Raw genomic sequence first — 27177 nt, forward strand, 5'->3', positions numbered from 1 at the left:
GCTAATAGGATGAAAAGTAAGATGAAATGCTTCAGGATGGGCATGAAGTGTCCATTACAACTATACCTTAAATGTACAACAGAGAGTATAATTTGAATTCATAGTTATTAAAGTATTAAAGCTGTCTATTAATAATTCAGTAATTGTTGAGTAATTGAAAATAATCAAAAATTACAATAAAACCTGTCAAATTGTTAACAAACCAATTAAGTCACTGATGTACTTAAGGAAAGAGAACCTAGTTTCCTCACCTCCGTTGGCCTACGGAGGTCCAATCCTACTCTCCTGGCTGATTTTAATTCAGGGTACGTCATAGAGGCTGAAACAAGTAGTGAATTGTCTGGGTGTCTGGAATGCGAGATCAGGGGGGTTTAACTAGAGGGATTTAAAGACATGCTTTAGCATTAACTCCCCTCAAACCACTGGAGTAAAGTCACCAGTTGGTGAATAGAGGCAAATTCAATTTGGGATATCTATTGTGAATTTGGGGTGTGGGAGATGCAAGGCTGCCATCTGAGACATGAAGATGAACTCAAACAAGCTAAGTAAAGATAAATAGAAGAGAAGGAGAGGGGCATTAGATGGGCGTCCCTGCAATTGGGATATGGACATGGAGGCCCACATTGTTCTTGTATATACGTAAGCAATATTCCTTTACTAACTGGTCCTTATTGGAAGAAAAAGTTACATCACTTCTCTTGGTTTCTGACATTATGAAGGTGGCAAGAGGGTCCTGATTGACATATTATTGTCACAGCTTTTCCAAATAAATTATCTGGGCAGGTTGTCTTTTTCTGCCTGAATTCAGCTGCTGGGGCAGAAATTCTTTCCAACCTTGCCCCTGCTATAGCAAACCCCACTTACACAATTCCAGAGGAGGGTGTGTTTTACATTGGTGCAAATGTGGTTAATGTTAATTCCTTCTCAAGCAGTTAGTAAGTCAGTCAGCTGCGCAAACAATCATATTGCACATGAGAAGGACCACCATCCCCACTAGTTTCCTCACGAAATAGTATTCTGTTGTTTGAATAATTTTTTAGAAACTGGAATTCTGTGATGGTGGCACATAGTCATTTCTTTCAGGATATCTATTTTGAATTGTTTATAGAACATAGAAGAGTGCAGCTCAGGAACAGGCCCTTCAGCCCTACCATGTCTATGCCGACCATGATGCCATTCTAAATTAATCCCATGGTCAGTATCCCTCTATTCCCTGCCTGTTCATGTGTCTGTCTACATGCCTGTCTTGCCAACGTATCTGCCTCCACTACCTCCCCTGACAGCACATTCGAGGCACCTGACATCTTCACACATTCCTTTAAACTTTTCTCCTGTCACCCTTAAACTCCTAATCATTTGTCATTTCCACCCTGGGAGAAAGACTCCAACTAGTCACCTTATCCACACCTTGCATAATTTTATATACTTCCATCAACTCATACCTCAGCCTCCAACACACCAGCAAAAACAATCAAAGCTTATCTAATGTCTCTTTAACTAATATGTTCCAGTCCAGGCAACATCCTAGTAAACCTGTTTTGCACCATCTTCAAAGTCTACACATCCTTCCAAATGTGACCAACTAAAATTTTAAACAAAGATAATGAAATGTGAGGCTGGATGAACACAGCAGGCCCAGCAGCATCTCAGGAGCACAAAAGCTGACGTTTCGGGCCTAGACCCTTCATCAGAGAGGGGGATGGGGTGAGGGTTCTGGAATAAATAGGGAGAGAGGGGGAGGCGGACCGAAGATGGAGAGAAAAGAAGATAGGTGCCTGCAACTCTCTTGTCCTCTCCACCTATCTTCTTTTCTCTCCATCTTCGGTCCGCCTCCCCCTCTCTCCCTATTTATTTCCAGAACCCTCACCCCATCCCCCTCTCTGATGAAGGGTCTAGGCCCGATACGTCAGCTTTTGTGCTCCTGAGATGCTGCTGGGCCTGCTGTGTTCATCCAGCCTCACATATCTTGGATTCTCCAGCATCTGCAGTTCCCATTATCACTGATAAAATTTTAAACAGCTGACTTGCCAACTTTTATACTTTATCCCCAGCTGATGAAGGCAAGTATACCATACGCCTCCTTTGCCACTTCATCTTCTATGACCAAGCTAATTTTGTATCCAACTCGCCATGGAATCCATGTGACTTAATCTTCTGGACCAGCTTACCATGAGCGACCTTGTCAAATGCTTTAGCAAAGTCCATATAGATAACATTCCCTGCCCTAACCTCTTCAATCATTTTGTCACTTCCTGAAAATACTTTGCACTTTCTCAGCTACTAAGTGACTCTTACTTAGCAACAAACTGCTAACTGATGGACAGATGGGTTTCGCCCAGGCCTGTTAGCCCTGATGTCACTACAGCCTTCAGCTAAATGTACACAAAAGCATTTGATTCCAGCGGTGAGGTGAGAGTGATTGCATTTGTCATCTCGGCAACATTTCACCATGTGTGATCAAGGAGCCTGAATAAAATCAAATTCAGCTGCCAAGCACAAAGGAAACCAGTTATGGTTGTTGTAAGCCAAACAACAGCTCCAGGTTATTGCTGAAGGAATTCATAGGCTCAGCCATCCTCGGGTGCTTTGCTCCGGAATAACTTAAAGATATTCAGAAAAAAATGGCATTAAGGAGACGGACAGCTATATTGGTTAATAATGCTCAGTAGGTGACACTAAGAGGATGTATATATCTTTCCTTTTTCACTTCCTCTTTTTTCAACAGATGATGTGTCTTATTGGCTGGGCCCCAGCAATGACGCTATTCTCCTACGCCTATTCTTTCAGATTTGATCGAATGCAGACTTCTCGGGATTTTTTTCTGATCTCTTCAGTTATTGTAAGTTAAAGCAAGTGAACTAAAACATAAACAATGATGAGCATTGATATTTTCATTGCTAGTTTACTTTAGCAGAATAATTCTTGTAACTCTTGGATCCAAACATTATTTATGTTGACCTTTGGCTAACTGAACATTCAAGCAAGTTTAAGTATTAAGATTTGTATTTCAATTATTTTCACCCAAGGTAATTGTATGACTTTGCATTTGTGTTTTTTTGTAGGTCAATATAATTTCAATCAGTCTCATATTCTTGGTTCGGTTAATACTAAAGGAAACAGCTGCCAACATGCTGCATGGCGCGTTGTCACTTTTTATTCCACCATATGTGATTACAGGATGCTTGTATTATACAGCCAAGGTAGAATAATAATTTTTTTATAGCAGTTGATCTCACTGAATGAATAATATCTAATAACTTAACTTCCCATCTGCCCTTAACCTCACCACTAAACATTGTGCATTTGTTTGGGGGGGGGGGGGGGGGGGGAGGAGTCACTCTTCAAAATAAACTATGATATTGACTTAATGTCCCACTGACTAAGTGTGGACTAATTAAAAACTGGTTTCATTAATTAGACAAGTATGTTAAAAGGAAAAGGTACACATAACAACTCTCAACACCACAGAGAAACAAACCAAATCGCTCTTGTAATTATTTTGATAGCTTTGAACAACGATTGCTTTCCTTAAGTGGTCAACTGGGTGTGTCATTATCATGCTATAGCCATAATGAAATGTGGGGAAAGCGTAATGGACAAGCTGATCCATTCCTGCTCCTTAATTTCCAATGTTCATAGCTTTAATGCTTCTAGGTGGTACCTATTCCTCACTCTGATCATTTTGGACTTTGTTTGTATTCAGATTCTTGGCCTGTACCATCTCATTTCTTCAAGTCCTTGCTCCAATCAATCTCAGCCTAATCACCACTTCATAATCAATCCTACCTCACTGTATCTACACCCAAGTCGCTTGCACATTTTTCTGTATTCTTAACACCCAACGCCCACGAGTAAATCCTTACACATTTCCCCCAGTACGCAAACTGTTGTTGTATTTTAAATATAGACAGCAAGTCTCGCTGAATGACATTTACTACAAGCTTTAAAGAATTTACAACTTAATGACAAACTAATAGCCAAACAATAAACAGAAAAAAAACCAAAGGACTATGGGTGCTGGAAATCAGAAACAAAATCAGAAATTGCCAGAAAAACTCTAAGTCTGGCAGCATCTGTGGAGAGAAAGCAGAATTAACATTTTGGGTCCAGTGACTGTTCTTCAGAATGTTAACTCTGCTTTCTGTCCATAAGTGCTGCCAGACCTGTTGAGGGTTTCCAGCAATTTCTATTTTGATGCCAAAACATAAGATGCTGGCCAACCTTCAGAAGTATTGACCAAGATAATCAAGCCATCAAGTTCTTTTTGATTTTTCTGCAGTGGCTTAATACAACTCAGTGGCTTGTCAGTACCATTTCAGAGGGTAGTTATGAGTTAACCACATGGCTGTCTGTCTGGAGACCCATGTAAGCCAGAGCAGCTAATAACAGCAAATTTCCCTCACTCAAGAATATTAATGAACTAGGTTGGTTTCCCAACACAGTTTTTTTTTGGTTAATATTATTTAGACTAGCTTTTTATTCTAAATTCACAAACCAAGTGGTGACTTCAGACGAGGCTGGCAGGGTTCTGATGTGGAGATCTCCTTTGCTGTCCTGAGGAAAGAGGCCAGTTCTCCTCTGCATCACCCCAATATACGAGGATCTCCGAGTCCCTGTCAGCAAATCAGGATACCAAACTGTGTCAGTCAGCCATCTTCAGAGAAGTTCTTCCCATGCTGCAACTGAAAAGAAACTGTAATCGACCTGATGCACAGCTTGGGTTTAAAGGTGGCAATGGAGGTGGGAATTCCAGAAAGGTCCAGCAGTGGCAGGTACCTGTGCTACTGGCATGTGCAAAGCAGCTAAAGAGCAACATCATGCATAATGAGATAAGCAATGTAAAATTTTGTGAGAAAACTGCACAGTTAATGGAAAGAAACACTCAACAACCCCCTGAAATTTCACACTTAACCAATTTTTGGTAAAATTTGGCCCAATCTTACCATTCTTAATATTAGAGAACAGAAACTGCATTTGTTTTCAAGGATAGTAGGAAATTTTTAAATGGAATTATTGCTGAGTGGCAAAATATTTACATAAATCAAGGTTCATAGGCTGGTCTGCAGAATACAAAACAAAAGTGCATGCTGTGAAAATTAATACCAGTATAATTTGGGAAGACTTTATTGAGGTCCAAAATGGCCCTTTTGTCTGCTTTTCTGTCTTTCTATGCATGTAAGTAACTTACAGCTCTATTTAATATCCATTTGTTTGAATGTATGGTTTGTAAGATGCTGATAAATTGGGGAAATCCTTTGGTTGCATATTCTATAGTTTAAAAAAAACATGCCAACCTTAAAATTCATTGTAAATTGATTATACAGGTTTTTCTGGATCACAAGGATGAACCCAGTCTAACAGTAGGCACATATCTGGAATGGAAACAGAACATCCTGATAACTATAATCTCGGTAAGTTTTAATTTTTAATTGCTGAACTAAAACAAGTCATTTGTAAATGTGCCTCTTAGAAATTAGATGAGCTGTAAACATACTACCAGTATGCAAAAAGTTATTGGAAGTTCTGGTTTTCAGTTTTTTTGACATGTGAATTCAACATCTATCTAAATAAGTTAGTTATATGGTCTATTTTTGGTTGGGATACCCAGAAGAACATAGGGAAAGGTAGATGCACAATGTGATTGGAATAAATGTATCTCCTACTGGTTGATTACTAAATCTCTGAGCGCACTGTTTGTGTGGAGATTGAAGTTCTTGAGATCTTTGTACAATGTTGCCTGGTTATAGGCAGATAAAGGCAGATCTTCACAAAGGTAGACAATGAATTTTGCCTTGAACTAACCTAACCTGATAGATACAATTTACCCTTGCATAAACCTTTATCAATGTAAATCTATACTTACAATTATAGTTATTTTTCCGTTTGCGTATGTTCTAAAGAATTTTATAATCAGCAAAATAATTCAAAAAGGGGAAACACTGATGGTCTTACTCATGATCTAAGAAATACTTAAAGGTAAAACAATTTTGTTCTGTATTTTAGCCCTATATTCAATGCATAGTTTTGCTGTTTGTGCTACGCCAACTAGAAAAGATTCATGGAGGAAAAGTAATTCAAGTGGATAAATGTTGCAGGTTGGTCAGTTCATCAAATTTAATTGCAGTGATCATTTTAAAAATATGGCTGCATTGTTTCTTAAATATAAGGATCTACAAGACAGATGTTTAGTCTGGTGTTTGGCAGTTTTGAATATGACTGAATGATCACGGGCTGAATTGATATTGGAAGAATGACTAATTGGCAGGAGTTGTGATTTTCTCATTTTGTCGTGAGGACCCAGAGATTAGAAGAACTGGAGATGGCGGAATGCAGAACTTGACTGAATGGTGACTTCTACTTTGGCAGTAATAGGGAAGTAAATGGACGAGGATCTGAAGATACACCCTAGAAGCACTGACTTTAACATTTCTACTGGAATTTTGCAAATTTTGAGTGGTTTCCTGGGGTGGGGGGGGTGGGTGTTAAAAGCAAGCAGTCTGCTGCAAAGCTACATGACATGAATATAATCCAACTCAGAATTTCAAGACTTTTACAGATCATGTTATTGCAGCAGCATTACCAGTACAAGATACAAGTCAGCTTTTCTTCCCCCCCCCCCACTCCATTTCATGCAGAATCTTTCCCTCAAAGAGCAAATTCAAAATAAATACAGAAGAACCTGAGAATGAGGATGATGATGTCAAAGAGGAAAGGGCAAGAGTTCGGGAAGCATTGACTTGTCAGAGCTGTGAGGAGGTAAGAAACTTCATCTGTGGATCAGTTTACTGGATTGTAGTGATGGAATAACAAATGATGTAAATTGTTATAGTTTGTATCATAACTTATCCCGAGGGTTTCCGGTGATCCAGCTGAAAATTTTGTCCAAAATCTCATTAAAATGTTTATCAAGAAAATAAGCATTTTTAATCCGTATGTAGTCCATCAACAGTGAGTTACCTGATTTTAAGAAGAGAGGAAGGCAGATGAGAAATTATAGGCTGGTCAGCCTAATCTTGGTCATTGGTAAGATTTTAGAGTCCATTATTAAGGATGAGATTGCAAAATACTTGGAAGTGCATGGTTAAATGGACTCTGTCAGTCGCTTCATCAAGGGGACGTCATGCCTGAAAATCTGTTAAAATTCTTTGAGGAGATAATGAGCAAGTTAAACAAAAGAGAGTCAGTGGATGTGATATCAGAAATAATGGGAACTGCAGAGGCTGGAGAATCCAAGGTAACAAAGTGTGAAGCTGGATGAACACAGCAGACCAAGCAGCATCTATGGAGCACAAAAGCTGACGTTTCGGGTCTAGACCCTGATAGGGTCTTGGCCCAAAACGTCAGCTTTTGTACTTCTGAGATGCTGCTTGCCTGCTGTGTTCATCCAGCTTCACACTTTGTTACAGTGGATGTGATATGTTTGGATTTCCATAAGGCCTTTGACAAAGTGCTGCACAGATAAGAGCCCATGGTGTTAGAGCAAGGTACTGGTATAGATAGAAGATTGTTGACTGGCACAAGGCATAAAGGTGACTTTTTCAGGATGACCACCTGTGACTAGTGGAGATCTGCAGGGTTTTCTGAGTTGGGAGCACAACTATTCGTATTATGCATTAACAATCTGGATGAAGGAATTGAGGGCGTTTTTGCTGAGTTTGCAGATGACACAAGGATAGGTGCATGGACAGGTAGTGTTGAGGGGGTGAGGAAGCTACAAAAGGACTTGGACAGGCTGGAAGAGTGGGCAAGGATATGGCAGATGGAATATAATATGGGAAAGTATGAGGATATGCAACTTTGGTAGGAAGAATAATGGCGTAGACTATTTTCTAAATGGGGGGCGCTTTGTAAATCTGAAGCACAAAAGGACTTATGAGTCCTAGTTCAGGATTCTCTTACGATTAACATGCAGACTCAGTTGGCAATTAGGAAGGAAAATGCAATGTTAGCATTCATCTCAAGAGGGTAGAATACACGAACGGGCTGAAACTGTGCAAGGTTCTCGTCAAACTGAATTTGAACCTTAGGAGCAGTTTTGGGGCCCATATCTAAGGAAGGATGTGCTGGTGCTGGAAAGCGTCCAAATGAGGTTTAAAAGAATAACCACAGGGATGAATGGCTTGTCACACAGGCAGCGGTTGAGGTCTCTGGGTCTGTACTTGATGGCGTCTAGAAGGATAAGGAAGGATCTCACTGAAACTTGGAGAATACTGAGAGACCTGGATATAGTGGATGTGGAGAAAATGCTTCCAACAGTCGGAGAGACTAGGACTGGAGGGCATTGTGTCAGAGTAAAGGGATGCTCTTGTGAAACTGAGGAGATGTGGAGATATTTCTTCAATCAGGGGGTGGTGAATCCATGGAATTTATTACCACAGATGGCCGATGAGGCCAAATCATTGAGTGCAATTGTCTTAATTTTAGATAAGTTATTGATTATCAGGAGTATCAAGGGTTGCGGGAAGAAGGCAGGAGAATGGGGTTGAGAAACATATCAGTCATGATTGCATGGTGGGGTCGACTGGGTGAAATGGCCTATTTCTGTTTCTATATCTTATGGTTTTAAATAATTGAAAGCCACTTCTTAAAAAGTCAAAGTGAAACCATTTGTTGTATCAGTGTAGAAGGGTTACTTTCTTAATAAGTTGAACTGATATATATTAATAAGCTTTTAAATTACAAACAAATTAAAATCAGGTTTTTCTCTCAATGCCTCCCACTCTTTGCTCAAAATGCATAATTTTTAAATGACACATTTTCATCCTGACATCATCCATCTTCTATCAAACCTCCTTCTCTCTCTTCACTCTCTTCGTTTGCAAATTATACCTGGACTGAAGACTAGAAGTTGGAAGAATTGCTGTTTAATCTCAGTCCTGACTTCTAACTACATTCCTTTCCAAACTGCTAACTTAAAATTGGAGACATCTCAGCAAAGTAAATATTGAAAATGGATATTTAAAATAAGCTAGAGAAGCTAGGATAGGACTAGAGGGGAAGAATTTACTTTTAACTATTACATTGCTAGAAGAGGAGCAATATAACTGCCCTTGCCATTGGATCAAAGTTACAGATAGTATCCTGAATAATTGTGACCATGAAGAGCTAGCCCCTTTATCTTTCTTTGTCTACCCATAGCCTTTGAAATGTGAACGATGTCATTCAGCTGCAGCGCCACGCCTCTGTTATTCACCTGCTCTCCCTGGTTGCATTCTATCTTGGGCAGTTGCAGCCAAAGAATGTCTTGTTGTCTTCACTTGCTACTTGTGCGCCATAACCTCTCTGACCCCACAAGAATTCATCCTTAGCGTCCTCCTATTTCTCATTTCCATGCTGATTCTAGATGACATTATCTGAAACACACTGGGTCTTATACATAGATAAGAAAATGTGAGGCTGGATGAACACAGCAGGCCCAGCAGCATCTCAGGAGCACAAAAGCTGACGTTTCGGGCCTAGACCCTTCATCAGAGAGGGGGATGGGGTGAGGGTTCTGGAATAAATAGGGAGAGAGGGGGAGGCGGACTGAAGATGGAGAGAAGATAGGTGGAGAGGAGAGTATAGGTGGGGAGGTAGGGAGGGGAATAGGTCAGTCCAGGGAAGACAGACAGGTCAAGGAGGTGGGATGAGGTTAGTAGGTAGGAGATGGAGGTGCGGCTTGGGGTGGGAGGAAGGGATGGGTGAGAGGAAGAACAGGTTAGGGAGGCAGAGACAGGTTGGACTGGGTTTGGAATGCAGTGGGGGGAGGGGACGAACTGGGCTGGTTTTGGGATGCGGTGGGGGAAGGGGAGAATTTGAAGCTGGTGAAGTCCACATTGATACCATTGGGCTGCAGGGTTCCCAAGCGGAATATGAGTTGCTGTTCCTGCAATCGTCCTCCGACACTTCCGCCATCTACAATCCGACCCCACCACCCAAGACATTTTTCCATCTCCACCCCTGTCTGCTTTCCGCAGAGACCACTCTCTGCGTGACTCCCTTGTTCGCTCCACACTGCCCTCCAACCCCACCACACCCGGCACCTTCCCCTGCAACCGCAGGAAATGCTACACTTGCCCCCACACCTCCTCCCTCACCCCTATCCCAGGCCCCAAGATGACTTTCCATATTAAACAGAGGTTCACTTGCACACCTGGCAATGTGGTATACTGCATCCACTGTACCCGGTGTGGCATCCTCTACACTGGGGAAACCAAGCGGAGGCTTGGGGACCACTTTGCAGAACACCTCCGCTCGGTTTGCAATAAACAACTGCACCTCTTCGTCGCAAACCATTTCCACTCCCCCTCCCATTGTTTAGATGACATGTCCATCATGGGCCTCCTGCAGTGCCACAATGATGCCACCCGAAGGTTGCAGGAACAGCAACTCATATTCCGCCTGGGAACCCTGCAGCCCAATGGTATCAATGTGGACTTCACCAGCTTCAAAATCTCCCCTTCCCCCACCGCATCCCAAAACCAGCCGAGTTCGTCCCCTCCCCCCACTGCACCACACAACCAGCCCAGCTCTTCCCCTCCACCCACTGCATCCCAAAACCAGTCCAACCTGTCTCTGCCTCCCTAACCTGTTCTTCCTTTCACCCATCCCTTCCTCCCACCCCAAGCCACACCTCCAGCTCCTACCTACTAACCTCATCCCACCTCCTTGACCTGTCCGTCTTCCCTGGACTGACCTATCCCCTCCCTATCTCCCCACCTATACTCTCCTCTCCACCTGTCTTCTTTTCTCTCCATCTTTGGTCCGCCTCCCCCTCTCTCCCTATTTATTCCAGAACCCTCACCCCATCCCCCCCCTCTGATGAAGAGTCTAGGCCCGAAACGTCAGCTTTTGTGCTCCTGAGATGCTGCTGGGCCTGCTGTGTTCATCCAGCCTCACATTTCATTATATTGGATTCTCCAGCATCTGCAGTTCCCATTATCACGGGTCTTATACATATACTGATGACACCCAACTCCACCACACTGCCATCTGTCTCAACGCCTGAACTGTCCATGTTGCTGGGCTGTTCAACAAAATCCACTACAAGCGAGAGAATTATTCTTCATTTCAACATTGACAGAAGGAATGCCTTTTATGTTAAATACAAAACCAGTTCTTTGTACACAGATTCCATGCCTATCTGGTCAATATCTCAGGCTAAATCAGATACAAAATAAACTTTGGAATTCTGTGTGACCCTGAATTAAGTTTCTAGCCCTGAATTCCCTCTATCACCAATAATGTCTAATTAGAACTCTAACATTGCCTGTTACTTATGCCCTCCCTCAGCTCATATGCAGTTGAAACCATTAAGATGTGTTTGCTAACTTGACACTCAATTACTGCAATGCTTCCATGGCCAAAGTGTTGTTTTCCACTTTTTGTAAAAATAAGCTTTCTAAAAGTCTACCACCTGCCACTTGAAACACACCAAATCCCACTTACCCATGCTCATGGTTAAGTCCATGTGTTCCTGGATTCCCCTTGCCTCATTAAAATTTCAATTTTGCATTCAAATCCTTTCACTGTTTCACCAGTGCCCATCTGTAAGACTTCCTCTACAGTCCTCTTAAGACTATACGTTCCACCAATTTTGACCTCTTGTGAATAGTTGATTTCCTTTGCCAGACCATTAGCAAGCATGCCTTCATTTGCCTATGTTCTAAAATGCTGGCGTTTTCTCTTAAACTCTTTAGTTCTCTCCTGCTTTAAACATATCTTTTGGACCGAGCTTTTGGTCAGCTGTCCTGTTACATCCTTTTCCAAATCATTGTCAGTTTTGTTGCCTTTGTGTGCTCGTGTGAAGCACCTTGGGATATTTTACTGTGTAAAGGTGGCCCTTGAACGTACACTGCTTACTTGAAATGAGAAAGAATTCAGAGAAAATATGGTCAAGATCATGAGAATTTTAATGTAAAGCTTGGTCATGTTATATTCTTATAAATCTGCCATGGAAGTTTATGGGATCATCTAAAGTTTATGGGATGGAATTTTTATTGCAGGGATACATTATGCACAGAAGTGAACAGTGCCTAATTGCTTAGTGGTACAGAACTTAAACATTACTAAAAAGAGACATGAACTTGAAGGTTTTCGTCTTGCATTCATCCACATTGAAATGCAAGAAAACTATCTTTGGTAAAGAAAGTAGTTTTTATATTTATTTTTCCTTTGTATGTGTAAAACAAAATACTTTAATTTCATGATAACAAAGTGTGAAGCTGGATGAACACAGCAGGCCAAGCAGCATCTCAAGAGCAGAAAAGCTGACGTTTCAGGCCTAGACCCTTCATCCGAAACGTCAGCTTTTGTGCTCCTGAGATGCTGCTTGGCCTGCTGTGTTCATCCAGCTTCACACTTTGTTATCTTGGATTTTCCAGCATCTGCAGTTCCCATTATCTCTGCTTTGATTTCATGTCCCTTTTTAGTATTGAGTAAACAGCACATTTGGATGCAAGGAAATATAAACTAATTTTCTTGTTTTTAATTTTGTAGAAACCAGCAATTGTGGTCAGTAACTTGCGTAAAGTTTACACTGGAAAGCCACAGGTCTGCAAGTGCTTTTCAAAGCAAAAAAATAAAAATATAGTGGCAACTAAAAATGTATCCTTTTGCGTAAGAAAAGGTGAGTTTAAATCACTGGTAATAATGGATAAAATAAAGAAAAAGCTGATTAAAAACCGGTCCGGATGAAGTGTGTTGAACATTTTAGGATTGAAGTTTTAGTTTGCAGTGTGTAATAATGTTGTGTTCTAATGGAGATACACAAACAAGTTGCTGCATTGCTGGACAACCATCAATGATGGTAGAATAAATACCTGGAACGGTTCATCAGGGTAAAGCATGTGTAAGGTTAACCCAGTATTCAGGCCAATTTTTAACAATTTTCATTCTTTATATCACTCAATTCGATCATTCATTTACATACTTCCATTACAACACGATTTGCGGCCTATAACCACATCTTGGATGTCAGTTCTGAAGTGTTCCTTTTTCTGAAAGTAACGATGGGTTTTTTCCAACTGCGATAATGATGAGCATAGTCTGCTTTCTGGCATCTTTGCAGCTTGAAAGTACATTAGAAACAGCTAAAACACCTTCTGGTCATCTTAAATCTGTGCACAGTGTAGGTGGACTACTCAAAGGGACTTATTTGACCATCCTTCTTAATACACTGCACTGACACAAACTGTGCTCAGAATGAAATGAAAATTACTACAGTAGAAGTTTACATTGCAGTAGAAGTTTACGTTGCTCAAAAGGCTTCAGCTTCTAGATTTGTATATTTTTTCAGGTGAAGTTCTGGGATTATTGGGCCCAAATGGTGCTGGAAAAAGCACTACTATTTCCGTGCTCACAGGTGACTTGGAACCATCAGCTGGTCAGGTATGCTTATGACTAAACAATGGAGAATGCAAGGCATCTTGAAAGTGGGTTTCATCTACTGTAGAATTTCCAATTTTTTGTGGTCTGATAGTTTCAGCTTTGGACAAATAAAAGGTCTCAATTTTGCATCCCAATCCAACAACCAGTTAAGAAAATAAATGTTTACCGCAGAACAACTAATTGGAATGGAATTGATAATGCCATCCACTAACTTTTACTCACAAGATGTTTTAAAATTTCTTGTATCCAAACTATCTTTTTGTGGTGATGAGCAAAGAAATATGCTTACAAGTCTGTGCAAACTTCCAACAGTTTTTTCTAAGTCAGTTGTTTCCTCATTGTTACCCACACCTAGTTTAATTATAGTTTGGTGGTCACATCATCAAGTGTGTATTTCCAGGAACCCTTCAGCTTGCTGTATCTAACAAGAATGTCTCCAATTGCTCCCAAACTCAAACTTTGAGTGGTAGGTGAAGCAGGAGAAAGAGTCATAGAAATGTACAGCACAGAAACAGACCCTTTGGTCCAAATCGACCATGCTGACCAGGTATCCTGAATAAAACTAGTCGCATTTGCAGCATTTGACCCGTATCCCTCTAAACCCTTTTTATCCATATACCCATCCAGATGCCTTTTAAATGTTGTAATTGTACCAGCCTCCACCACTTCTCTGGCAGCAAATCCATACATGCTCCACCCACTGCATGAAAGTGTTGTCCCTTAGGTGCCTCTTAAATCTTTCCTCTCTCACCTTAAACCTATGCCCTCTAGTTTTGGACTCGCCCACTCCAGGGAAAAGACCTTGCCTCTCTACCCCATCCATGCCACTCATGATTTTATAAACCTTTATAAGATCACCCTTCAGCGTCTGACATTCCAGGGAAAATAGCCCCAGCCTATTCAGCCTCTCCCTATACCTCAAACACTCCAACCCTGGCAACGTTCTTGTGAATCTTTTCTGAATTCTTTCATGTTTCACAACATCCTTCGTATAGCAGGGAAACCAGAATTGCATGCATTATTTCAATAATGGCCTATCAATGTTCTGTACAGCTGTAACATGACCTCCCAACTCCTATACTCAATGTACTAACCAATAAAATGAAGCATATCAAACGCCACCTTCACTATCCTGTCTACCTGCAACTCCACTGTCAAGGAACTACAGAACTTCCATTCCAAGGTCTCATTGGTCAGCAACACTCCCCAGGACCTTACCATTAAGGGTATAAGTCCCGCCTTGATTTGCCTTTCCAAAATGCAGCATTTATCTAAATTAAATTCCATTTGCCACTCCTGTGCCCATTGGCCCACCTGATTAAGATCAGGTTGTACTCTGAAGTAACCTTCTCTGCTGTCGACTACACCTCCAATTTTGGTGTTATCTGCAAACTTATTAACCATACCTCCCATGTTCACATCCGTACCATTTAAATGAAATGACAAAAAGCAGCGGACCCAGCATCAATCGTTACAGCACACTGCTGGTTGCAGGCCTCCAAATCATCTGGGTTGTTCTGCTTCCCATACCTACTGTAAATCCTTTGGTTCTTTAGACATTTTGTGGAGTGAATTCTAGCAAAGGTTGTGCATTCGCCACATCAATTTAAATCTACACTGATTTCCTTTTCTTAAAAATATAAAGTGAACAGTGGATTTTCTAACACATAAATGGCCACTGTGATCCATCTACACATGTGCAGTTACACCTGTAGTGTCATGTCAACATAACATTAAAATTTAAACTAGTTGTAAGATCCAGAAAAACACAGCAATATTTAAATAGCTTTTGAGTTACAATTTTATGTCAGCCGTTGTGCTGATTTACAAAATAATTTGCAGACTGATTATAATTTTTGCTGTTTCCTGGATCTTATTGCTTCCTTAAAATTTAATGTTCAGAAACAGCTTGTAATTAATTTTGGAACCACAGACATTTTTGTCACATTCCATTAGGTGTAACTCTTTCACTGTGCACACAAGTTGTAAACTCCATCTAGCAGTGGCATTGCCAATAAATGCAGCCTAAAGTGAAACAGAAGAAGCATTTAGTGATTTATCCCACCAAGTATAATTTTAGACCAGTTTGACCTCAGAGCAGAACTTTTGGGAATGAACTGTACGAATTCATGCATTCTGTTGATATTTCATTACTTGAGCTCATCTGACCTTGTTGAAATCTGCTTAAGTCACTTAATTTTAAAATGGTTGTTTTATAGGTATTGATGGGGGATTATTCAACTGAATATTTGCAAAGAGAAAGCTCTGTAGAAAGTATAGGCTACTGTGCACAAGTGAACCCACTCTGGCCGAAGCTTACTGTGCAGGAACACCTAGAGATATATGCTGCCATCAAGGGACTCAGTACAGAAGATGCAACAAATGCTATCAAACGGTAAGAAAACAGCAGTTCTAGTATCATAAATTTAAATGAAAAAAGCCTTCAAACAAGTTAGTAACATTCTGATCACTGTCAGATTTTATGTACTACATGAAACGTTGTGAAGGAAATTGAATCTTCCATGAAATTTGTTTCACTTCAAGGGTACCATTCAAAGTGTTTGAAATTAGAAATAAACTGACCTGTATTTTTTGGCAGTATTGTAAAAGCTCTCGAACTGAAGGAATATCTCCAGAAATCAACAAAAAAAGTCTCCAGTGGAATAAAGAGGAAAGTATGTACCACTTGAGTTATTGCAAAATACCTTGGTTCATGAACTATGTTTTACACATACAAGTTGTGATTGTGTGCCGGTATTGAGGCATATACATCTGTCAGATTATCCATTCATCTGCCTAACTATTTTCTTTTTCAAAAGCATCACACATACAATAAATAATTGTCTATGTTAAATGTAATTGTCAATTAAAACCAAAGAAAATACAGAGCATTTTCAGAACACAACAGTAGCCAATGATGACATAATTGCATCTGTCAATAATCTGCTACTGGCGTTACAAAGAATGCTGCTTATCTGACTTTCTCTTAATTAACACTAAGGAGACTAACATCAGTACTAGAAAATAATACTATTTCACTTTGAGATTTGAATGTCAAACGGTTGAAAACAATACATTCACCACTACTCAGCAAACTTCATAGTTATGCAGCTACTATTCCCTTCATTTGTTGGGATTTAACTTTGACTAGCCTGTTACTTGGTACCACCAAACACCTTTTTAGAAGTCCATGTACATGACACCAACAATATTACCCTAATGATAAAGGTCAATCAAGTTTGTTAGCTACAATTCGCTGTTAAGAAATCTACATTTGTCCAAATAGCTGTTAATGTCCTGGGTTTATCCTTTCAATTAGTTTTCCCATGACCACAGTCACACTGATTGGGCTTTTGTGGCTGAGCTTATCTGTACACACCCGAGGGTCTTGTAGTGTAGTGGTACTATTCCATCCACTGAACCAAAAGGCTCAGGTTCATGTCCTACCTGTTCCACAGGTGCGTAATAAATCTCTGAATTGTGTAGACCATAAGACATAGGAGTGGAAGTAAGGCCATTCCGCCCATCAAGTCCACTCTGCCATTTAAATCATGGTTGATGGGCATTTCAACACCACTTCCCTGCACTCTCCCCATAGCCCTCGATTATTTCTGAGTTCGGGAATTTGTCGATCTCTGCCTTGAATCCAACATCCTGGCCTCCACTGCACTCCGTGGCAATGAATTCCACAAGCCCACCACTCTCTGGCTGAAGAAATGTCATCTCGTTTCAGTTTTAAATTTACCCCCTCTAATTTTAAGGCTGTGCCCACGGGTCCTAGTCTCCCCGCCTAGCGGAAACAACTTCCTAGCATCCACCCCTTCTAAGCCATACGTTATTTTGTAAGTTTCTATTAGATCTCCCTTCAACCTTCTCAACTCTGATGAGTACAATCCCAGAATCCTTAGCCGTTCATCATATGTTAAACCTACCATTCCAGGGATCATCCATGTGAATCTCCGCTGGACACGCTCCAGGGCTAGTATGTCCTTCCTGAGGTGTGGGGCCCAAAATTGGACACAGTATTCTAAATGGGGCCCAAGTAGAGCTTTATAAAGCCTCAGAAGCACATCGCTGCTTTTATATTCCAACCCTCTTGGGATAAACGACAACATTACATTTGCTTTCTTAATCACGGACTCTACCTGCAAGTTAACCTTTAGAGAATCCTGGACCAACACCTCCAGATCCCTTTGTACTTCTGCTTTGCGAATTTTCTCACTATTTAGAAAATAGTCCATGACTGTATTCTTTTTTCCAAAGTGTAAAGTTCATCCAGCTCTACACCTTATCTCAAATTCTGCAGCATCTGCAGTTCCTACTATCTCTGATTAGAAAATGTCTCTCTTTACAACCCCAAGCCCGTGTTCAGGTCCGGCTTGCTGCAGAGGTGTGTTGTAACATGCCTGAACATGTTGCATTAAAATATTTATCCTTCCATCCTTTGAATGGCTCTTGTGGCTACAGTTGTAGTGTCCCTGTCTGAGCCAGCAGCCAGAGTTACAGTGCTCTCTGCACCAGAGGTATGTCATTACATATCTAAACAAGTTGATTAAAATATCTTACTTTGTGCTTCTTTTGAACAGGACTGTAGGATTTGCAATTTTCCATAGCTTTGGTATGGAAGTCATAGAATAGTTATGTACCAATTGATGAAAAGCTGCTCGCCTAACTCCAAACTTGCTGCTCTAGTTCCATAAACCTGCAGGCCCTGTCACTGCAAAGTACTTGGATACCTTCTTGAAAGTATAGTGAGAGTTTCTGCCACGACCTCTTTCCTGTTGAAAAATGTCTCTAACTCTTCTGAATAAATATTTTTGACTTCCCTACAAAGTTAAATTGAGTGCCCCTATTTAGCCTAACTAGGCCTCTTATAATTTTGCTGGGTGATACCATCAGAATGCTTTATTTTTCTTTGTGTATTCTTAAAACGAATATGTGAAATGTTACGCTGTTCGGACAGTTACTGTATCTGTTTCAGTTCCTCTGAATAAGAATTTACATTAACTTAGTCAGAACTGATAAAGCATTCAGTAAGCAGTGCTTGCAATGAGTTAACTCTGCTGTTTTGTTTCCTTTGGAAGCTTTGCTTTGCACTGTGCATGTTGGGGAATCCTCAAATTGTATTACTGGATGAACCATCAACAGGCATGGATCCTAAATCCAAACAGTTTATGTGGTAAGTGGCAAGTACAGTGGAACCACGGGGTCAAAATCAGAAAACCCTGAAACTCCGGATGTGTCAAAATTGCCTGCACTTCTGAACAGAAGATTAGGAAATCTAATAGAAGGATTGCTATGATAAATTGAAGTTCAGGATTGGCAACTCCTGATTAGCCAATCTAGTACAAACTTGTCATGTGACCATGCCAACCAATTATAGGTGTCAGGCCGTGCAGCAGTACAAAATCATAGGCAAGACATTATTCGACATTGAGATCTCTGTGAAACCCTACAAGTACAGTTAAATCTTTGAGAAAGTTAAAAGTAATGTCAGTTGGAGACACAGTAAAACAGGTGGAAAATCCCTTTTCTGACTATAAATCCAAATTGGTAGCAATGCAGTTGTTTTTGAGAGATCAAGATTGTAGATATATTCAAGTTTCATATTTATTAAATGCCAAACCATGACAAAGGCTTAAATGAAAGCTAAGTATTATAGTAATAGATTTTAGATTACAGAGTCACTATGAACGCTTAGGTTAGATTATGTCAAAAGGATTTAATTATTCTCAGTTTTACCAAAAGTCGAAATGTGAAATATAAGCAGCATAGCATTTTATCAACAAATCATTTGTCCAGGGCTTTTCCTGCTCTGAAAAATTGCTGTATCTGACCACTCAGTGAGGGAATAGCAAAATTTGGATATTATATTTGACTGTAGTTTGAACTTGAGCTGTCTGCTAAAGAGTACTAAATGTTAAACTGATGGTTTCGCAGGCTCAATTTGAAGCTGGTGTAACTACTTTACACAAAAGTCAAGCGTGCTGTTTAAATAAAGTATAATTTACAACAATGGTATCTTGTCTTGATGGTATGTTGATTACTTAAAGGAAAACGTATTCATTCTGGAACCAAAAATCTTTCTTCCTAAATTCTCAGGGTGACACAATATTGCATGTCTGTGCAAAATGTTTTGGTGAACACTGAAGATATGTGGCCTTAATTTTAAATGTAGCAAGTAACAAATCAATTTAATTCGGTTTCAGGAGAGCAATTCGGGCTGCATTCAAGGATAGACAACGTGGTGCTATCCTGACCACACACTATATGGAGGAAGCTGAAGCACTTTGTGATCGTGTTGCTATAATGGTGTCAGGACAGTTAAGGTACTTCTGCTATGAAATAATGTTGCAAATCTAGATTAATGTAGAGCAATCATTAAGAATTTTTTTTTGCAATTACTGTAAAACATTATAGTGCTGCTTTTACAGTAATCTTGGCATGGGTGCCAATCTAATTTGAAAAATGCAGTATAACATTGGAAAATGTTTTACAATGAATTGTTCCATAATGCTAGGAGACTATGTAAAGATGGCTTCTTACAAGTAGTGTCATCTGAAAACGAAGTGAGGGAAGTAAAAACCAATCAGTTTTGAGGAAAATGCAAGCATCCGTCATTAAGGATGAAGTGACAGAATGCTGTGAATTTTTTTTTTCAACTGATCAGAGGGAGACAGCATAGATTTGCAATGATTAGGTTATGCCAAGTGATCCTGATTTTTTTGAAAAGAGACTTTAAGTAGCGACAAGGGAATGTCTCGATGTTTTGCTTTTCCAAAAGGCAGTTGATAAAGTCCTTCGTAGCAACTCTTAGCTAAAGTTGAAGCTTGTGGAATTGAGTGAAACGTATTAGTTAAGAGATTCTTGTGAGTAACAGGAGACAAGGTGGTATTAACAACTTAAATGATGTTGTAAAAAGCCTCTCCAGGTATGCCAGTTAGATAATGCTGGGCATCACTAAGTAAATGCATAGCTTATTTCACTTTTATGACTAGAGCAAGTGTACAAAACTGTGGTAAATGGATTTTTTATATTTGTAAGGCTAAGATTCTCCACATCAGACCTAAAAAGGATTGACTGGGATTGTTTATAAATGGTGAAAGTCAGAAGTAATTGAGGTCAGAAGAGACTTGGGTTCATGTACAAAGATCATTAAAATGCCAAAAGTGAGTATAAAAAAAGTATCAAAATGTTAATGGAATGAGATAAGACTGGAACACAGGGGTTAGTCTCTATGCTGTAACGACAGAAAACCCTGGTTAGACCCCACCTGTAGCACTACCTATCTGATGAGTGATGTGGTGGTCTTGGAGAGAGTGTAGTGTAGATTTACTGGAATGATAAATTAACTTATAGTCAATCTACGAGAAAAAGGAACACTAATTAAGGTTATACTCTCTGGATATTGGAAATCTGAAGAGATTATTTGATCAAAATTTTCAAGATATTATGGGAACTCATTGTTAGATGATAGATTGATTTTATGATTGGGGAATCCAGGACCTGGGGATCCAACCTAAAAATTAGGCCCTTGTTTTTCAGGAGTGAAGTTAGGAAACACTTTTGCACAATGAATGATAGAAGTTTGCAGCTCTCCTTTATATAGCAGTTGATTCTGTGTCAGTTGTTAATTTCAAATCAGAAGTTTTGCTGTATTTTTGTTCAATAAGTGTATTAAAAGATGTGGGACAAGGTTTGACTTAAACTGGTGTTAGGACCTAAATTAGCCATAGTCTTGTTAAGTGGCAGATAGAACGAGGTCAAATTGGCCACGATCGTTCTATGAGGAGAATTCACATCATATTAGCAGTTTTCAGATTTAAAAATCTCACCACAAACTGGTAAAACATTTGTAGTTAGCATATGCTGTTTTTAGTTCAATTTGGGTACCAGTCTTGGTATAAAGGAAGAATAAACAGTTTATGTACTTCATTTACTTATAGTTAATTACTAAGTTGCAAAGACAGGAGCAATGAACCAGGTTATACTGGAAACTGTGCAGATAATTAATTTTTAAAGTTTGAACCAAAAGGAAAAGGTAAGTGCATAAACTTCATGGTGTGTAGGTCAATTAGTGAAGTGTAAAGTTGTCAAAGTCCTAGTGGACCACATGGCTGCTGTCATATTAAAGAGAGAGAACTGATGGTGGTTTACCGTGAGGGTCACCATGCAGGGTGAGGGGTGAGTTTGAGAAGGTGAAATTTTCATTGTTAACCTCAGGTGTTATGGAAATTGATCCCATGCTGTTGTCATCACTCTGCATTTCAAAACGGTTGTCCAGTCAACTGAGCTAATTTCAAGAGAAATCCATTTTTGCTTCTCTTTATCAAGTGCATGAGTGTCTGTGTGCATGTTTTGGGTAATTTAGAGAGAAACAGTTTTATGAGTGCATCTTCATGAAATAAACTTTCCGATTCATAATAAATTACTGATTAGGTTTATTAAAGAAACCTTGTTGCTTGGTCCTTTTATTCTCAGTCTCGTATAAGAGAAATCAGGAACTGGGTAAAACAATTATATTTGTTGTGACCCATGGAGGAATTGAATGACAAAAAGTCATTGTACTTCTCCCATCCTGGTGTTATTTCCTGTTTTGTAAAGCCTTCAGATGTGCTGAGACTAAATTGAGCAGTTGTTACTTATCCTACAATTGAAATTAGTCAGACTGAGGATTATATGGCCTTGCAATATAAAAAGCTAATTTAGCACTAATTTTACCAAAATTTGTATGTACCTTCTGAATAGACTAAAATGCAGGTAATTTTTTGCCACGAGCAGGTGTATTGGCTCCATACAGCACTTGAAGAGCAAATATGGTGGAGGATATACACTGGAGATTAAACTGAAGGGTGAGATGACAGAAGCACAGCAAATATCTGACATTCATGATAAAATAATGCAAATCTTTCCACAAGCTTCTCGACAAGAAAGGTAAGGGTCAGTATGTAACAGTTAATACCTTTACAAATGTGTTACTCATTTTCCCCAAAACCATCCAATATCAACTGGCTTTAAGTTTGGCACAAATTCTGCGACACATTGGCTCAGTGGTTAGCACTGCTGCCTCACAGTAGCAAGCACCTGGTTTTGCTTCCAGCCTTTGGTGACGACGTGTTTACACATTCTCCCAGTGTCTGCATGGGTTTACACTGGGTGTTTTAGTTTCCCCTCACAGTTTGAAGATGTGCAACGTAGGTGGATTGGTCATGCTAAATTGCCCCACAATGTCCGGGGTTGAGTAGCTAGATGGGTTAGGTATCATAAATGAGGGGCTATGGGGATAGGGTAGGTGATTGGGTCAGAGTGTGATGCTATTTGGAGGGTCAGTATAGACTCGATGGACCAAATGGCCTTTCTTACTGTAGGGATTCTATGACAGAGATCAAAAATATATATAAACCCTCAAGTTATCTGTACATATACTATTTATTATTTAACTCAATTTTGACAAGTTCGTCTATAACTATCATATCAGCTTGAAATATTAGATTGAAAAATCCAGAAATATTAACTAATTCATAGGTCCCATTGTTTATGAGCTTTTTATTGATGTTTCTCCTGTCAGCTGTGGGTTAAATATGACAGAGGTTTGCATTCACAGAAGATGATGCAGCTAATTTACCAAAGGCATTTGTCATAGAGTAAACTCTGACTTACCTTAATGACGGCGATGCAAGTTCCAAGGATTTATTTCTATACACATTTACTTACCACTGTCAGAACTGACTTAAGATGTGAGCAACCTTGTATTTCTTTTCCAATGTAGATACAGGTACACATGTCTGAGAAATTGTTTGGCTTATTTTGCGGCAGTAACTTGTGTTGATTTAAGAAAAAATTGGTTAGGTTTGCATTCATGTCTCCTTCATAACTGGTAGCTTTTCATAACTCTCATATCTAACAGGTGATGGTTATTTAATCAGAAAAGTATGAGACATTTCTGTACAAAATATGTATGATTCCCAAGTGTCAAATGCTGATTTGGTTTGATTCTTCACTGGACAAAACTTTAAATATAATCTCTTTTTACAGTACTGAATTGGTTATGGTATTATGCTGATGGCCATTGACAGCCGTGGGGAAGTCTGGCCTTTCAATAAGGTTGTCTCTCCTTATTTAGAAAGCTTTGAACTAAGTTGTTACACGGAAGGGAAAAAAAACAAGAGTGACGAATAATCATGTAAAATTACATGTCTTTGCAAAATTTTATGATAAAACCTTCTACATTGAAGCTTAGTTTAAAACAAATTTTCTAAACTTCACGCTGAATGATTATCCATGAATTGTTCAATTTCCAGTTGCCACTGAATTTACAAGTGTTTTTAATTCATCTCTTTTTCCTTGACATATCTTTTTCTCGTTAGTTTTGTTGCGATGTTGACATACAAAATTCCCAAGGATGACGTGAACTCTTTGTCAAAGGCATTTTCCAAGCTTGAAGAAGGTAAGATGCATTTCAAATACCAAGAGTGCCCTGTGTTCCTTATATCTGGTTCAGAACAACATTAAAGATTATCAAGAGTACTTTTTAAGGAAGTTAGGAAAGATGGGTGTGAGGATTGGGAAAAGAAAGGAACAATGGTAGGGCCTTGGGTAGTGTTGTAGAACAGAGGGACCTGGATGTTCAGGTACATAATTCTTTTGAAGTTTGCATTACATACAGACAGGGTGGTTACAAAGACATTTAGCAGGTTTGCCTTCATTCTTCAGTCCCTTAAGCGTACATGTGACTCCAGAACAACAGCAATTTAGATTAGATTCCCTACAGTGTGGAAACAGGCCGTTTGACCCAACAAGTCCACACCACCCCTTGAAGCATCCCACCCAGACCCACCCCACTATAACCCACACACTCCTGAACACTACAGGTAATTTAGCTTGGGCCAATCCACCTAGCCTGCACATCTTTGTCTCTTAATTGCTGTATGAAGTGGCCTAGCAAGCTACTCGGTTATATTGGATCACTACAGAAAAGACTTAAGAATGCTTTCGCCACAAGGACGACAGTGGTTCAACAAGGCAGTTCATGAAAAGATGCTTCCTGTTGACTCCTTATTAATCTGAAACACTGCATACCAAATTGAATGGAGCTGAAATAATTAAATGATTGGGTTTAATAGTGATGAAGTGCAGTTATCACAACTTATGCAAGAAATTTGTTTTCGGTATTTAATGGGTTCTGCTCTCCATAATTCTGAATTCACATGCCCAGCATTAATTAATATTCATTGTTTACAGCTAAACGCAGTTTTGATATTGAGGAATATAGTTTCTCGCAGTCAACACTGGAACAGGTATAGTAAATTTGTTTCTTATTTTTAATATAAGCACAAGATTTATGAGATGCAGTTTCTTTTTAATTTCATCCTTCACAAACACCAGAATAACTATCAACTTTCCATTTATAACTAAATGTTCAAATGGGATTCTGAAAACTTGAGAGGCTTTACATTGTTTCTTATGCATTTTGTCTACAACTCCTCCTGTCTGACACTTTCTCCTTTTGAGGTTTTCAGAATCAATAAGGCTGACAAGTATTCTGTTGCTGGTAGTCACTTTCACATTGGTCAATCTGATTAGATGTAGGACATGAAAAGACAATTTTCTGTGGAGTAGAAATTACATTTCATTTAAAACTTGGCTTATTTTGAAGATCTAGTTGATGCACAATCCTTTTGTACATCGTGTCACAATGACTTTCCTTCACTTGATTTAGGTTTTCATGCAGTTTGCTAAAGAACAAGAAAATAATGAAGAAGATTATAAAACCTTGGATACAAGCTTTCGATGGCAGCAGCTTCAACAAAATGAATGTTAAAGAGGTTCAAAGTTGTTCTACTGCCTCATAACAGGGAAACCTCAAAACAGGATTCAGTTGATCTTTATTAAGTCAGATTTCTAGATTTGATTGCTGAAGCACTGCCTATCTCATTTAGATGAGGATACTGCACCAGTTGAGGAATATACTGAGCAAGGTTTCTTTAGATGTGTCTGAACTGGTATTTATTGAGATTCTGTAGCACAAACAAGGTGAAAAGAAAGTATAACAGAGATTTATGCACATACCTTTACAACTGTTTGTACCTGACAACAATGCTGGAAGCTATTGAAAATGTTGTTTCTGTTTTTTTTAAATTATCAGTGAGGATATTAATATATGTATAACTGACAGTAACCATCTTCTTAATTTGGTATAACAATGCCTTTAATATACATGTTCCTTCTATTTGTAGCAGTGACTCTCAACAGGGTGCATTGTACAAGTCATTCTCACTTATTTCTCTGACATTGACAGCTAAAGCCATGTTTTAAAACCAGATCTGACAGTGACAAGGCATTTGCCTTTGATTTGTTCAAGCTTCAGTTCACACATTTCTAACATATGGATGGAAGCAAAAAGTGAACATTTCAAGGCCCTAACTTTTTTTAATTGGATAACATGGAGATTTGCTTCCAAAGCCATGGAGTTGGTTTAAAAAAAATACTACATTATGATATCACTTTTTAATACATTGCCTCTTTAAAAAAAGTCTTGGCTTGAGCATAACACACTATTTTCATGGTTTAAAAAGGAATGGATGTTGACCCATATTAATCATAAATCCAGAATTTAACAGGTCATATTCGTAACAAGTACTGCTATGCTTTATATCGCCTTTTAAAATGAAATGAACTTTTCTTCCATAACGGATTTCATCTCAGCCTTCAACATTTACAAATTATTTGTGATATAATGCTTCGTTCTTTTATTTTATAACCAATGTAATAGGTAATTCAACCCAAAATTCCAAGGAAAATGAACATTGTGGCATTTATTGCCTTTATGGTGGCTTAACCGTATTATGCTATTCATCAGAATCTGCTCTACATTCTTTCACCACGTGCGGAGAATAACGTTAAATATTCTATGTGCCATAACATGTAGTTGACTGCGGACTGTTCAAGAAAACATCAGACCAATCATTCTGCCCCATCATTCCTTTTTGAAAGAACCAGAAGCAGCTGCACAATACAGACAGCAAGATAGTGAATTAGTCATTTGTCAGTCTTGCAAACTAACTACATTTTTATCAGCTTCAAACAAATTGCACAACATAAATTATTGTGAACATTTTCAAATTGGGGATCTCACTATAACAGAAATCATCAGGAATTAACATTTCTTAGCATCAGCAATCACATCTGAGTGGTACTTTACTGTATTTCATTAATAAAGACCAACTGGTACATTACCACTAAATAAGATTTTATAATCACTTTGCACTGTGCAACTTGTACACCTTTTGTTTGTTTAGGGTGTTTTATGCCTTTATTAGTTTGGAATGTTAATGTTTGAGTGTTATTTAGTGTAAACAAGCAGTATATTGTGTAACTTTGAATTATAAAATTAAAAACAATGTGCAGCTGTTGTTTTCTTGCCTTTTAGTTGTTGGTTAAAAATATGTGAAATGAAAAAGCAAGGAAGGATTGGTAATGAGCAATATGGTTAATGTTACTGTTTCAACATATTCAATGCTAGAACTGTCATTTCTTGTCAATTGTTAAACTAGTGTAATTCAACTAATTCTGCTAAAATAATTGGAGCAGACCAATTCTGAAAATTAAATCATTTTTCAAGTATTTTAGACAAATGGGTAATATAATTAGATTGAAATGCATGCAAATAGGTCCCTTGCAGTTCACTAGCAAGATTCTCATTTCAGGAATGCTTTGTCTCAATGTTACTAATCTCATTTTTCTGATCGCCTTTATTTTCCTAACTGATTCACTGTTGCCCACATCATTTAGGAGTTAGGAAAATTCAGT

The 27177-nt window shown here is 39.0% G+C and overlaps 1 protein-coding gene across 2 annotated transcripts in view; it reads left to right on the forward strand.

The window, feature by feature from the left end:
- abca5 (ATP-binding cassette, sub-family A (ABC1), member 5) overlaps window positions 1–26796 on the forward strand; it is a 110249-nt gene extending 83453 nt beyond the window's left edge. For both annotated transcript variants that reach the window (XM_048555449.2, XM_048555450.2), the window contains 15 exons: window positions 2726–2839; window positions 3063–3200; window positions 5325–5411; window positions 6004–6095; window positions 6636–6756; window positions 12478–12607; window positions 13277–13368; window positions 15588–15763; window positions 15968–16043; window positions 18453–18547; window positions 19578–19697; window positions 22150–22302; window positions 23736–23815; window positions 24610–24665; window positions 25088–26796. In XM_048555449.2, coding sequence (XP_048411406.2) covers window positions 2726–2839; window positions 3063–3200; window positions 5325–5411; window positions 6004–6095; window positions 6636–6756; window positions 12478–12607; window positions 13277–13368; window positions 15588–15763; window positions 15968–16043; window positions 18453–18547; window positions 19578–19697; window positions 22150–22302; window positions 23736–23815; window positions 24610–24665; window positions 25088–25189 — 1632 coding nt within the window. In that variant the 3' untranslated portion in view covers window positions 25190–26796. The remainder of the gene's footprint in view (window positions 1–2725; window positions 2840–3062; window positions 3201–5324; window positions 5412–6003; window positions 6096–6635; window positions 6757–12477; window positions 12608–13276; window positions 13369–15587; window positions 15764–15967; window positions 16044–18452; window positions 18548–19577; window positions 19698–22149; window positions 22303–23735; window positions 23816–24609; window positions 24666–25087) is intronic.
- Window positions 26797–27177: the final 381 nt, after the last annotated feature.

This window comes from Stegostoma tigrinum, chromosome 22 (genome assembly GCF_030684315.1).
Source record: "Stegostoma tigrinum isolate sSteTig4 chromosome 22, sSteTig4.hap1, whole genome shotgun sequence".
Classification (NCBI taxonomy): Eukaryota; Metazoa; Chordata; class Chondrichthyes; order Orectolobiformes; family Stegostomatidae; genus Stegostoma; species Stegostoma tigrinum.